At 39.0% G+C, this 15,719-nt stretch overlaps 1 protein-coding gene across 3 annotated transcripts in view; it reads right to left on the bottom strand.

Moving 5' to 3' along the window:
• Window positions 1-336: 336 nt before the first annotated feature.
• Window positions 337-15,719, bottom strand: part of mcph1 (microcephalin 1) — a 137,650-nt gene continuing 122,267 nt past the window's right edge. For 2 of the 3 annotated variants that reach the window (XM_008118033.3, XM_062982913.1), the window contains 2 exons: window positions 2,166-2,403; window positions 337-841 (listed from right to left, as the gene is read on the bottom strand). In XM_008118033.3, coding sequence (XP_008116240.1) covers window positions 780-841; window positions 2,166-2,403 — 300 coding nt within the window. In that variant the 3' untranslated portion in view covers window positions 337-779. The remainder of the gene's footprint in view (window positions 842-2,165; window positions 2,404-15,719) is intronic. The other variant, XM_062982906.1, reaches the window with a different exon arrangement.

Here is a 15,719-nt window from a genome sequence, read left to right as displayed (position 1 = left end):
ATGTGCCTAATAAAAATGAACAGTTGTCCCAAGAGGTTGCCCTGTTCACAACTTAAAATTCATTTCAAGAGAATTTATGACAAAACCAGTTTAGACTGTTTGGTTACATAAATCAGTGATGACAGCGGTTTTTGTGTGTAAAAACATTTATGAGGGCTAAAAGACTTTGGTAACATTTTAAACATCATATTCTTTTGTTTACTTGGAACCATGTGTTCACATGTCAATTTTGATTAAAATATTTCTGTTTTAGCCTATGATATATTGTTGTCTCAGCAACAAGTTGTTCCCCAGTCAAGGGTTCATATGGTTGTCCATGAAAGGTAGCAGACAGTCTTCTATTGACATCTTTATTGAACATTTGTCCAAAGGTAATGGCTGAGATTTTATAAAGAACACAAATATTTTTAAAGCTGAAAGTTTTCATCTTATTTGTCATCATAATTTCTAGGCCTTGACTTCATGAGCAACCAGATAAAGGTTATTTGCAGTCCTATGTAACATTCACTGAATTAAAATGCTGGTTTTAACACAATAGGATTCTCTATGTAATGCTCACTAACTCTTCCCTGCCTTGGACTCTACAGTATGCAAAACTAAACATGTGACTTATGTTCGTTCTCTTACGTCTCAATATTGGAAGTTCCTGGAGTCATATTTGTAAAGCTTGTATTTTTCAACTTTTTAAATAATGTTCCATTGACGAAGTGAAGCTTGCAATGTTCAGTTTGCTAGATGAATTTCAAAGATTGTGACATTAATTAATAATCCTATAGCTACTAAAATTTATTGTGAAATATGTAGTTTTCCAGGGGACAGATCTTGTGCTGGGTTATTGAATCTGGATGGAAAATGAAAAATATTATTTAGAATGAACACAGAATCAACAGATCTTTACATCTGAGCATGTATCATTTGCTCTAATATGTAAAAAAGTGACATTCTATCATAGTATAAAAACAGCATATTCCTACATTGTTCAGACAAGAAAAAGTGTCCTAAAGTGCCAAAAAGTGACAAGCAGTGCTAAGTTTCAGTTCACTTAATTCATCCATCTGAGATGTAGTTTAGTATAAAACTGAAAATATACAACATTAAGACTATGATTTTTAATAAGAAAAGTCTAGACATTGATTTTTAGCAGACTGTTTAGAAAAAAATTATCCTGTTGATCACAGGAATGTCACTAAAGCTCAGACAATATTTTGATATATGGTGAAATTAGGAGCAGCTTTTGGATGTGTGCATCTCTTCCCAGTCTCTGCATAAAATCAAATAGAAAACTGGATCTTCTTTTACTCTGGATCATGAAACCACTGAAGCTTTATTCCCCAATTCTAACAATGTGTTGAATTAATATAAGTTGATGGGAGCATACTAACTGCTCCCTTACCTCTTCTAAGCAGAGGTGGTTCAACCACCAGGCCAACTAGGCACTTGCCTGTGGTGCCATCTTGTAGGGGGTGCCATTGAGGACTGGCCCCATGGCTTCTCTCCTCTGCAAAGTGCCCAGGAATGCCTTCCCAGCAAGAAGGAAGGCATTCCTCGGCGCTTTGCAGAGAAGAGAAGCGGCGCCCGCTTTTCCTGCCACAGGAAAGCTTGGAAAGCTGCCTGCCCGCCTGCGATCAGCTCCTCCAGCGCCAAGCGCTGCACCTCGCTGTAAGTCTGCGGGGGTCGCAGGTCCCAGGAGCGGAAGCCCCGGAAGGCCCTGATCCTCCCCTCCCTGCTGCTCGGCCCCGCCAAAATTTGGGGGGGGGAGGGGGCGCCAACATTCGGGGGGGGGGGGCAAAATTCTTATTGCCTACTCATGAAAATTACCTAAGGATGACTCTACTTCTAAGTACAAGCCTCACTCATAAATTCTCTCTATACCAAAGGGTTTTGTCGAAGGGAAGTAATGTACATGTACTTGGTACAGCTGTCACTGTTCAGACAACAAAATTACACAACAATCTCTCTGAGTAAGCCCCTATGAGCATCCCTTTATCATGCATGCATTAAATGGTGAAATCTTTGAATGAATTCAGGTGATAAATGGATATGACAACAGGATTTTTTTTTCCTAATCCTAGGAATAGGAAAAATTATAAGCCATGACAAATATATTTATTTCAAGAATTGGGTACAATAGTTTTAAGCTAGAAAGTAAATATATGGTTTCTTACCTAGAATCCATTTTTCTGATAAACAATGTATGTCATTGTGCTGGCCTATCTTGCATTTGCCGATACAGATTTTAGCATCACGGATTGTTTTACACACTTTTCCTCCACAAAGCTCGACTAACTTACAGAGTTTCTTGCAGGGAGGTTGACTTGTACTTGAGATGAACATTATGGGCTGATCTGAAAAAAGTTTCTGGTGATCTTTCCTGTTTGGTAGATAGCGCTGAAATCGGCAGATCTGTATTAAAGAAGGGGAGGGGGAACGTCACATTATTATGTTTTGATGTTTGCACCAGAGCGTCATCAAGTGTTAGTGAAATCAATGTGCCTGGTAGAAGCACCAGATTTGGGTTGTCCTCCACAAGCAAATTGTTGGTTGCTTGATAATTGCTATTTTGAGAAATTTTGTGCTGGAATAATTTGGCTGGCTTTATGTATCTTGATTTGGGTCTGCTACTCCACCTCTATTATTCTAGGAATAGACAACCAGAATATAAATTCCATTGAATAAAATTTCATCACTGCTACTTCAATCTTGAAACAGTAAAAACTGAATCAAGTGCAATGAATCAAGGGCATATTGACATTAAGATTCTGCTAAACCAGTGTAACAACTACAAAGATATGAGGGTTATCCAGAAAGTTGATTACATTTTGGAATTAAAAATGAACAAAGTATAGGAGAAAACATTTACCATATGCAGTTGAAAGCCACACCCAAATACCACTTCTCAACATAGTCACTATTCAAATCTAGGCACTTATCATAGTGATGAATGAGTTTGGCAACTCCTTCCCGACAAAACTCTGCCACTTGCGTCCTCAACCAGCCGGTCACCCCTTCCCACAGCTGCGATCCAGGACGAGCGTGGGGGAAAGTTGAGCGCGGGGATTTTGCATGGCGGATGAGGAAACAACTCCCACCCAGAAGACTCCAGAACTTCACATGTGCGACCCGCCGTGTGGGGCCAGACGTCCCCATGAAAAAGCAAAATCCCCGTGCTCAACTTTCCCCCACACTCGTCCTGGATCGCAGCTGCAGGAAGGGGTGACCGGTTGGTTGAGGATGCAAGCAGCAGAATTTTGTGGGGAAGGATTTGTCAAGTTCATTCATTGCTACCGTGTTTCCCCGAAAATAAGACAGTGTCTTATATTAATTTTTGCTCCCAAAGATGCTCTATGTGATGACTCATGGGCCTTGTAGTCCTGTTCCTAGTACTATTGTGGCAGACGAAGAGGAAAACATGGGATTTTCGCCGGTTCAGCCAGAGCCGGAGCCTCTCCACCTGGAGGATGTTTGCCCTCAAGAATTCAGCCAAACAGGCCTTGGGCAGAACTCCCCCCCGTTTTCCCGGAGGGACAATTATACTAGAGATAGAGGAGTCAGAGAGGCTAATCGCCGGAGCCTGAGAATTGCTGCCAAACAACTAGCTGATTAGGTCTGCTTCCCTTGGGAAATTCTAAGGAGTCATGCATCTGGACAGAGTTGGGTTTCGCTTCTCGTTCTCTAGGGAAAGTGTTCTGTTGGCGGGAAAACGAGACCCAATAAAGGTGTTTGTCGCAAGAGGAACTTTGCGGAGTCAATTGATCAGCTTGAGGAGAGAGATCGTGTGTGGACTTCGTAACCCCAGTTCCTTGCTTCCCGGATCAAGTTTCAAGCCTGCCTTGTTTCACGTTTTGCCACGGACTTTGTTTCATGCTTCATGTTTGCCTCGTTTCAAGTCTTTGATCTAGCCTAGAATCAAGTTTATTTTCCAGCCTTGTTGTCAAGCTACATTGGACTTTAAAGACTCTGTCATTTCCCCACATGATTGCTTGGCAAAGTGTGTGTTTCGGTCAAGTGGATTAAAACTTTGAACTCTAATATCTTATATTGGACAATACATTTCTGGACTATATTTGACCTCATCTGAAAGGTCTGCTTCTGAACTATATTCTTCACTTGTTTTTATTGTTTTTATATATTTCTTTAATAAAGATATTAGATAGAGTCTGGCCTCTGCGCATGGTTATTGGTGTTCTGCAGCCTGGGTCCTGACACTCTAGGTCTTATTTTCAGGGGATGTCTTATTCTTCCATGAAGAAGAATTCACATTTATTGTTGAACAAAAAAATGAACATTTATTATATACTGTACAGTAGTTGTCATCATAAACCAGCATAACCAGACAAACTGTGAATCCTATAAATAATTTCTTGTTACTACCAATATTTCCATGTACAACACTTTATGGTACGTACATTTACTGATCCTGAATGCTCTGGTGTTCTGTTAGGCGGGCATGCTTCCAAACAAAAACTTTGCTAGGTCTTACTTTCGGGGGAGGCCTTATATTTAGCAATTCAGCAAAACCTCTACTAGGTCTTATTTTCTGGGGATGTCTTATTTTAGGGGAAACAGGGTATGATAAATGCCTAGATTTGAATGGTGACTATGTTGAGAAGTTGTATTTGGGTGTGGCTTTCAACTGCATATGGTAAATGTTTTCTCCTATACTTTGTTCATTTTTAATTCCAAAACGTAATCTACTTTCTGGATAACCCTCGTAATAGGATCTAAATAGCTTATGATATATCTAATACAGGAAAATCTGTATCATCCAGTGATTTAGGGATCCTTTTAGATTCATCCTATAATTCCATAAGACTATGCTGACATAATATAATGTGCTGAACATATGTACTAGATTTTCAGAATGGAATGAACCTTTTTCTCCCTCTTCATGGAGTTACAGAGGCATCAGTTATTAGGGCACATTAAACAGGTATTTCTTGGATTTTATTAAAACTGTAGCTAAATACTTGAGATATTCAAATTAATATCAGGTTAGTGGGGAGAAATTTAAAAATCTGCTACGTATGTTTGATCTTTAAAGAGACAGAAAACAAGCAGAAGAGTATGGACAATACTGTGGTATTGATGAGGATTTAATACAGTACTGCATTTAATGTTAGTCTTGGTTTAAGTCCCTCCACATTCATGAAGTTTCCTGGCTGAGCATAGGCTTGTCACTCTTAGTAACAGTGAGAGGTTATAAGGATAAAGAAAGGGAGATACTCTACATATACATTGACCCGGAGAAAATTAATAACATTACTGTAATATTAATAGAAATCTATATTAATTGTGCTATTGTCAGAGTAAAAAGTAAGACTCAAGGATAGTTAATGCTAGGAACAAAATAGGAATTATACCTAAGAGATGATGACAGAGAAAGCATGTAAGCTCGATTTTTCAGTCATAGTTAAGCAATAGTATGTATTTTCTATACAGTATACTGACTTTAATAAACTGCAACATATTTATCAGGAAAAGATAAAGTGTTTCAGCTCAACAGTTAAATGTTCACATAAACATTGGTATTATATATGATTTTTAAAATGCTAGAACCACTTCACTATATAATTCAAACTTTTTAAGTACTAAAAAAATATTTCCCTCTTATTAGACAGCAAGTAATCTCCTGTTTAGGCTAATCATGGAAAACCAAAAGAAGAAAAAACAATCTGCAGGAGACTTTAATCTAGCATAACTTTATCTAAAATTAATAATCAAATTAGATTTCAAGAGATGTTGTGCTAAAATTGTCCTGTCGCTTTTGCTAGCCTGAAGCTCTAAAAGTCCCAATCTGAAGCTGATTAGAACTGACAAACTCTGTTTATGTTCAAAACCCAGCAAGAGCCTTACATTGCCACAAGGAACATACATACAGTTTAACTTGATTGTGATCCTGCTGTTTTACACATTTTGGAAGAAATGTTTTAAAAGATCTGTGGAATTCCTGCTTGTTCAACCTTGTTTCTGAAAGTCTTTATTTGCTGTGGTTGTAATAAAAGAGTCGTTTCATTTTTACAGCGTCTTTTCTTATTATTCTGAAAATATGCTTAAGTTGACAAGAAAACTAGAGCGTGGGGGTGGGCCTTCTATTCTATATCTTTCAAAATAAAAGTCAGAAATCACTACACACCAAAATTAAAAGACCCAAGTCTTTTAGTGATATCAAACTGTACTGTATATTCAAATATACTTGGGGGCTGCATGATTGGGATTTCAAAAATGTTCCCCAAAGCCCTTTAAAATTGGACCTAAGACCAAAATACAAGTGGATTCACTGAGATGTATTCCCCAGTCACATTTTTTACAAAAATGGCTAAAACGTATGTGTATTCAAACTCTATTGCATCAATGAAGTTGACACCCAAGCTCACATGTGAACCTAGGATGGGCTGTTAGGCCATTGGTAGTTATGTCATACATAGCCTCACAAACAAGGATTCCATGCACATTTATGCAAGGAAGAGTAAACTTTGGCCCTTCAAGTGTTTTGGCCCACAGTCCCTGTGAGTTTCCCCCAGGAGGGCCAAGGAAAAGAAACCATAGTCCAAAAAACACAACTGAGTGTAGGTGAAAATAACTGTTTTAAGAATGTCACTCTCCACTGGCAAGACAGATCTTATCCAGTCCTCTTTTGAGTTTGTGAAGCCAATGCAAAGCAATCCAGAAGTTCCCCATTTCCACTTTGTAGGGTGTCATCACAAATAAGATATGGGTTGGTTTGTGTGTGCAATGCTATCCTACTTCCTTTCAGAGAAGTTGCTTTTTGGACTTCGACCTTCAGTGTCCTCTACCTGCAAGTCATTGACCTTGCTGGTTGTGGAATTCTGGAAGGTGTAGTCCAAAAAGGAACTTCTGCAAGTTTTGCTTCCATTGTGTGTTCATTTCCAGTTGAAAGGCCAATGGGCTACATGAAGACAGAAATCCCATACACACTTGTGTGATAAGTTATATTGAGTTCAGTGGATTGTACTTCCAAGAAAACACAGACAGGGTTGTGCTCTCTTCCCTGTTCAAGTATATCCTACATCCAAGAAAGAAGAGGAAACTAAAATTCAGACAATGCGACTAAAATGTGACTTAACAATGTGAACTGGTATAAGCCTTACTTCTCTCACACACGGATAAGAAAAGCTAAGATTCAATAATTGTCTGAAAGACAATATTCCAGTGGGAATATCCTGTGAAAATGTTTGGCAGATAAATCTACTGTCTGGCAAATATTCAAATTCATACTTGATGATGTTTGAATGACTTTTTCCTGTGAGGCAAACAACATTTCTATCAGAAGAATTGTTTGTGTTCACATTCTAAATGTATCTGAAATACCAAACAATGTGTATAAAATACATTTAAAAAACCCCACTAAGCACATTTTATTAATAATCTTATTGCTGTTAACTCCCCCACCCCTAATTTTTAAAATAAAGAGTAAATTAATTCACATTCCAAACGATTTGACTTTAATACAGACTGGTGATTACATGTCTAGTGATCTGAGAATTGTTCTGGCTCTCACTCCATATTGCATTATTACTTTTTCCTCACATCTATATTGTATTCCAAATTTTGTGAGTAATGGTCCCAACAAAGATATGCCCAGGATAGGATAGAAAGAGAGTTGCCGATTAACAGCAAAAAAACCACATCCTTCATAATGGCACAGTGTGACACAACTGACACAAAATATATAGGATCTGAAGAGAAACAGAGTACTATAAGCTCATATGTATGTGATAACACACACCCAATAGCCATCGGGGGGTGGGGGGTGGGGAACTATCAACTTGACCATTTTTTAAAAATGCAAACAATAAAAGTGATTCTAAAAGTTTAAAAACATAGCCTTTTAGAAATATGTGAAACGTAATCACATTTTTTTCAAATATTACAAATGCATAATGAAGTAGTCTCCTGTTCAAACTCTGCCATACTGAGCGTAGAGGTATTGTTCAGTTGCCGTTTGGTGTGCAAGGACAATGTTTCTAGCCTCCTCACATTAGTATTGGAGGCTGCAACAAATACAGACAGGATCCTGTCAGATTTCCTCATTTTAGCTTCACTATTTACTGGAAGAGGGCTGGAAATATCCTCCTTGAACAAGATGCTCAATGTTGATGCTGGCTGTTAAAAGTGGGCTGGGACAAACATTTATGAGTATGGTAAAGTGCCATGATTGTCTTACTTAATGCAGAACAGTTACAGATCTATAATGAATCCGTAACTGCATCAGAGTCCATCTGGGTTTTCAATGACAGCTATTTCCAAGTGACTCACTTGCTCTTTTAGGGTGAGCTGGGTAGGTTGCTTATGTAATAAATACATATAAGAACCACTAATCACAAAGCCTCCATATAAGAACCACCAGTCCACAAAGCGTCCACATAGGAACCACTAGTCCACAAAACCTCCACCAACACTGAGCATGGAGAATCAGCTTCAGTTTATTGGCTATCATCCAGATGGATCACCCCAAATCCAACCTGATTTTTAATTTTTTTAAATTTTATTTAAAACATTTATATTCCACCCTTCTCATCCCAAAGGGGACTCAGGGTGGAGCACAACATATATACGGCAAGTATTCCATGCTAAGACATAAAATAATTATAAATCTAAACAAAAATTAAAACATTAAAAACATTAAACATTTAAATCAGTTACGTCTACTTAAAAATCAGCTATTTAAACCAAATCAGGACACCATGCGCCAGATTTCCTATTATTGCCTCATTACACTGCCCCAAAGGCTTGGTTGCAAAGCCAGCTCTTTACCATCTTTCAGAAGGACAGGAGGGAGGAGGCTGATCTAATCTCACTAGGGAGGGAGTTCCATAGATGGGGGGCAATCACCGAGAAGGCCCTGTCTCTCGTCCCCGCCAATTGCGCCTGTGACAGTGGCGGAACCGAGAGCAGGGCCTCCCTGGAAGATCTTAATCTCCGCAGTGGTTCTTAGAGGGAGATGCACTGTCCACATTTCAACGACACAAGAGGGGGGAGGAGTGTACACCAGAGTTTCTTGGAAGTTCTGAAGTAATTAACAAGTTATCTTAAATCATACTAAAGGCTAAAAGAAGCAGAAATGACCTGAAATTTTCTGGTCTGATAATACCAAGTTTGAGGTGATTATGGCTTTTTGGGTACACTGGCCTGATAGTATACTGAACCAAAGTAAGGAAAATTGTCTGCTTTAAGGGTTTGTTTTTTGTTTGTTTTCTTGATGTTCAACTGTAACCTCGTTTTTTCATTTTCTTATTTGGACTTTCTTCAGTAACCGCTCAAAGCCTTTGCAATATTTTCGCTAGAAACATGGTATCATCTGCGTATTTTAAACTGTTGATGCATCTTCCTTCCTTCCTGTGAAAACTGTTCACACCTCCCTCCAAGTCTAATCCTGCTTCATGCACTATATATTCAGTGTGTACATTAACTGGATCTGGTGGTAAAATGTTAATGTTATTCAACACATTTTTTAAAACAAACTCTTTGTCATTATTCATTATGATTTGCAAACTGACTAACTAAAGGTAGTGATATTGTTACATGTTACTTTTTCTTACTTATGTAGATGTGAACAATCCATCTATCATTCTAAAACATCAAGAAAATGACCACAGATTCAAGTAAAAGTCCCTTCAAAATGCTCTGCTAGTAACAAGTAGAAGTAATACAAGTAGAGTATATGGGGCCGCAATGCTGCAGCGGGTTAAACTGCAAAGCTGCAGAACTTGCTGACCGGAAGGTCAACAATTCAAATCTGTGGGGCGAAGTGAGCTCCTGTTGTTAGCCCCAGCTTCTGCCAACCTAGCAGTTTGAAAACATTCAAATGTGAGTAGATCAAATGTGAGTAGTACCTTCAGCAGGAAGGTAATGGCGCTCCATGCAGTCATGCTGGCCACATGACCTAGGAGGCGTCTACAGACAACACTGGCTCTTCGGCTTAGAAATTGAGATGCACGAGCACCACCCCCTACAGTCAGGCTCGACTAGACTTAATGTCAAGGGGAAATCTTTACCTTTTATATGTTACTCATTACAAGAAGAAGAAAGAGAAACATTACCCATCACTATTTAAAGAGGGAAGTTGTTGCGCCCGAGTTATCAGAAAAAGTAATATTACAGGCAAGACTTACGACATCAAGGTCTGGGTCTCCATAGCATACCTTCAATTTTTCCTGTTTTGAAAACTGGCACACTGTTGCAAATCTAATGATATTTCTTTGGGACAAATCTACGTTTTGCCAGGCCAGGTTGTCTGTTCATCTAGGTATGTATTGTCCAGCAGGATTCCAGCAATCCTGCTGGAATCTCAGGCTGAGGTCTGCATGTCGTCTGCTACCTGGTCTATTAGGATGTACCAACCAGGAAACCTTTGGATACAAGGTGTTATAAGAAGCATAAAGAATTCTTGTTTCAGATGTGGACGGGAATCACCAAACCTCTAGAGTTGATGGAATCAATTTTCCATTTCCCTTTGGCTGTTGTGCTCATTCACGAGAGTACCATTTCTTAATGTTAGGGTCCAATTCTGCCTTGCTTGGACTATACAAGGCAACTTCTGAATGTTTAATGCTCAGATGCATAGAAAGAGCTTTTATTCCAATAATAACAGTGTCAGAGGTTCTGCTGAAAGCAAAAGCCTGGCAAACATGCTCCCTAAAGATTTCTTTCCCAAACAATGTTGTTAGTTCATCATAAATGAAGTACTACATTAAGAGTCACTCTTTATTTTATTAACCAAAAATATGTATTATGCTAGACCCTCTGTTCTATCTAAAACAAACTACAATTATTAAAAGCACAGGCAGAGTACATTCTTTATTCTTTAATTTTAGATGCCATTAAGACGCCCTACAGTACCTTGCGCTGTGCCAAATTTATAAAAAATAAAATAAAGTCAAATTCAAGCATCCTTTCTGCTTCAGCCACTGGAGTTAAGTGATGGGAAGGGAACAAAAATCTCCTGGGAATCTACAAATAAGTTTTGAAAAAGACTGTGTCCCACTTTCATCCTTTAGGTCATGGGTGGGGAACCTCATTGGCCCGAGGCTGAATGCTTTCCACGCAAGCAAATATGGCTGTGTGCCAGAAGTTAAACAGGTCACATCTCAAAGTAGGCAGGCCCACAATATGATTGTCCAAGCCCCATAAATTACCATTAATATTGCCACAAGAACACACATATGCACACTATTATTCCTATCCACATAATATACATACACAGTGGGAGAATGTGGAGGAAGATCAGAGGTGCAGACGGAAAGGAATCAGGTTGGAGATGCGATGGTTCTGAGAGACATGCATGGCCTGTCGAACACAGGTCCCCGTTCTGGTTTAAGATCTTAGAAGCTTTGTTTAATGCACTAACATCAAAGATAGTGGACTCATCTTCCTACAGGTTTCCATTTCAAGATTAGAACCTAAAGTTTCAACAAAAACAGAGAGCCGACTGCAAACCACTGGTGACTGGAGACTCTTATGTCAGTTGGCTAGGGAATCTACTCTGAGTTTCATTTCAAATGTCCATAGTGATTGCTATATTTGAAGTATAGGATTCATGGTTGTACAGCACTTTTGAAGTTCAGATTAAAAATGAGAGCAGATATACTATCCCATTGACATGGAGCTGCTAGCTAACATTGCTCTGAACTTTGACTTAAAGCTGCATTTTGATAGATTTGCAGAAAACCATGGATCCTGTAGAATTTGATTGTATTTTCTAAAATAAACCTCTTCTAGGATCTACACAGCATGATGCTTACAGTGCTGAGGTACTGAAATTGACTGCTCTTGGGTTCACACATCCATATTAAAGAGTTAAAATTGTGCATAATTTTCAAATTCAAAATTAAGCTAAACTAAACTTGAAAAACAAATTGGGTGAATGTGATTGCAGTTAACAGCAGATGACTCAATTAACACCTGAAAACTTTTTTGTTTCTGCTGCAAACGGACTGCTGAACTTCCTGTTTTAATATATAAAAAAACAAACATAGTGTTTTCTATACAAATAAGATATTGCATCAAGCCCTGTTCCTATAATTTCAGTTTTTTTGACCACATTCCAATTTTTTTTTTTTGGCAAACGTAAAAACACTTTAATTAAAGAAATGGAGGAAAACAAGCATCATTCATCACAGACTCCGCAAACATTTGAAAGAACACTGTGCTGTTAAGTTACTTTCCTGGCTCTGAAAAGGATAGCATCTCTTTTTTTTGCCTTCTGCATGTTCTCGAGGAATAGAAATGCTCCAAGAACACTGTGTTAGTGAGAGGACTGATTTATTATTTCTTATAAAATGCCATGTACTGGCTGACAGAGCTGAATGTGCCAGCGACAGGTCTCTGCTCCATGGGGCTTATTGTCTAAATTTCAGTTGAGTGGGAAACAATAGCAAGAGGAGAAGGAAGGTAGAGGTGAATAGGCCACGAGGCAAGGCCTATTATTGTGTCCGGTTCATTACAACCTCTGGGGGATGCCATTATCACTGGATTTTTTGTGGACAATAATTCACCTACTCATCCCCAGACTTGGGTTAAAAAAAATCTGTGGTTTTTCCAGCTGTTCTTTGGAAGGTCACATTAAAAAGAACTGAAGCAAAACGTGTCATTTTAAATATTTAGGTGACAGTTTATTTATTCCAGGACTAAGAAGATTCAAAATGCCAGGAAGAGATACCAAAATGTATTGAATCAACACACAACATGCATGGAACAAAATGGTATTTTTCAATGTTAATGCAAGAAAAAAAAGGTTCATTATTACCATCCCTCTGCCACTTCTCAACAAGTCTTTTTAGCCATAGTTCAACTATAGCAGCAATGGAAACCATTTCCAACTACAATTCTCAGCCTTCCTCAGCAGTGAGCATTGCTAGGGATGCAGAGTTATAGTACATCCAACAGCATCTGACCCATTCCAGAATCAACATCACCACATTTATTAAAACTATGGAAAAACAAACACTTTGTGTGAAGCAAAATACCTAAAGTTTTCTTAATACAATCCTTCAGATCTGCAGATTTATTTTAACTTAAATAGCAGGGTAAATCAATTACAAAAAAGAGCAAAAGAACTCACTAGCACAACTGAATGCATCCGTGTAAGTAGTCCCTCTGGTAAAGCACAATGAAAGGACTCTGAAACACTTTATTGGGTCCCTTGGTAATATTTAGGAATAAAAACTGGATGCTTTTAGGAACCGTGCTTTATTTTTCAGTAATGGCTGATTTTTTCATATTTCTTTCAACAGTTAGATGACGGAAGTAGTTTTCCATCCTTGTTATCTAGCTCTTTGAAAAGATAAATTTGAAAATGTGAAAAAAGGAAGTACATGCAGATATATTTGTTTTGCAATGTACAGCAGTATAACTATCTAACACTTTCAGGAACTAAACTTTTATTAATTTTAGAACTCTCATTTTAGATGTATGTTCTCTGGATTTGAATGATAACACACAAAAAAACCAATGGCTATATTAAAGAATCACTGTGCAATACCACTTCTAGAAAAAAAGGATTAATGTTCTTGTAAGTATGCACAGAAGTTGCTCATCTGTTCTGAATGATGTACTGTGCAGATAAAATCTTTCATGTGATTCACAGATACCATGAAGAAGAAGCAAAATTTTGTATTTATCAATACAAAAGCAGTAAAATTTTGGTGGAGAGTCGTTTCATAAGAAGTAGTAATAGGAAGGGCATACTATTGATTGTGGAGTGGTGTACTCCTTCTATCTGGGATTGTCCTCTTCCATCTATCATGTGGTTTTCATGAAAACATTTGTATAGGAGGGGCTGGCTCCTGCTTTTCTCTGAGAGAGTGTGACTTGCCCAAGATAATCCAATAGGTTTCCATGGCTGAGTGGGGATTTGAATACTGTTCTCCACAGTCTAACAACCTCCTCACATGGGGCTAAATTTGGTGGCATGCCGACTTCTCTACTCTTGATTCATAAAATCAAGATCTTCAGAATTATCCACTTAGGACCTCATCAGAAAGGCCAGGAGAAATGTTCTGCTTTGCCTGCCATCACGATGAAAAGAGAGGGGCAGCGGGACAACTCTTTCACCCTACGTACAGCTCCCTCTCGGTGATGCTTTCCTCATCAAACATGGAAAACGCTGTCAATCTGTGGAGGACCCATGTGGAGGATCCAGTGGAGCCAGCACTACATGTACTCTTGCGCTTCCACCCCGATTGGGGGCTGGTGTTGTAGCCCAGCCTCCATCTGAGCTGTCAGATGAGCATGAGGTTGGCCCCATTCAGCCTGTTATTGTCCCTGTACCTGCCTTGTCAGAGGTGCAGCCAGAGTTGTTCCCCCACCTGCCTTGCCAGAGGACTCTGGGTTTGGGCCTGAGATTCAGCAAGAGTTTGTCCCAGTAGACTCTGGGACCAGAGACAGAATGGTTGTAAGTAGGCAGTTTAAACTGCATTCCTCACAGCAGTCAAGGTTGGATCTCCAGGTGCCAGATGGACATTCTAGTTTGGATGTAGGAACTGATAAAGTGGGGAGGAATAATGATCTTGACAGGAGGAGAGCTATAACTCAGTTGAGAAAAGAAAAGGAGTGTATTAAGAGGAGTAGGCGTCAGCTTTTGAAACAAAATAATGAGCTACCTTCTCACGGTATGGGAACTTGAATTTCCCATAAGAAGCCTTGCTTTCTCTTACACAGCCAGAGGTGGTAGCGTTGCTAATTCAAGAAGATCTTTGCTCCGTGTGTATGTCTGTGGCCTTGTATTTTGATTCAAGTTCCAGCCTTGCTTTTTCTTGTGTTTCCAGTTGATTTTGCAGTTTGGATTGTGTTCCAGCCAAGACCGTTGCCTTGTGTTCCAGCCAAGACCCTTGTTGTGTGATCAGCTTGGACTCTGTACCTTGGACTAAATTTGGAGTCTTGTTCCTGCTTTCTAGTGTACTTTCCTGTGTTTCCAGTTTGATTCATGCCTTGGATTAATCCTAGAAACTCTTGTTTGGACTATTAGTGAGCTCTTTCGTGAGACTTACTTTGATATCCAGTTTGGACTACGTTCTTTGAGTAATTTTCATAGACTCTTGCTTCAAGTTTATCAAGTACTTTGTTCTTGTGGATTTAAACCCATTTTATTGACTCTGAAATTTAATGTGCTATTGCTTGCATATAATCTTCAATAAACAGCTTGCATGTTTATATTCTGGAGCTCCAGTGTGGTTTTGAGGTGCCTATGCTGCCCAGGGGTGCAACAGCTGGGCCTCTGCCAGAATTCACATGACATTGTGTAATGGCTGGTGTGGGGCTCCATCCCTACAGTAGGGCAAAAGCATCCTAAGATGCTAAATTTATCTCATCTGATGAGGCCCTTATTGCTAATTGAAAAGAGCCATTCCTTATTAACCTTTAGAAAGCAGCGCATTTGAAGAGTGAGGGAAGAGTATGTGAAAGAAAGGAGCTCTACAGGGGAATGCCAAGCTGAACTAATGAAGCTGTCAGGTGAGTTCCCATACTGGGAACAACCTTTCCCAACATGATAGTTCTCAAATTTGCTTGTCTCCTGCCATTCTTAGGCAACACCCCTATTATGGATTTTGTATTCCGTTTGGAAGGGAAATTTTAAATTGGAGGTAGGTACTTTTAAAGAAAAACAAGCCCCCCCTGAAGAAACCATAAATAAAACATGTTCTCCTAGGGTTAATTACAGGACAATCTTCATGCCATTACTATAAATGCTATAATCTGGC

Source organism: Anolis carolinensis, chromosome 1 (genome assembly GCF_035594765.1).
Source record: "Anolis carolinensis isolate JA03-04 chromosome 1, rAnoCar3.1.pri, whole genome shotgun sequence".
NCBI classification, from domain to species: Eukaryota; Metazoa; Chordata; class Lepidosauria; order Squamata; family Dactyloidae; genus Anolis; species Anolis carolinensis.
This window is presented reverse-complemented; position numbering and strand designations above follow the sequence as displayed.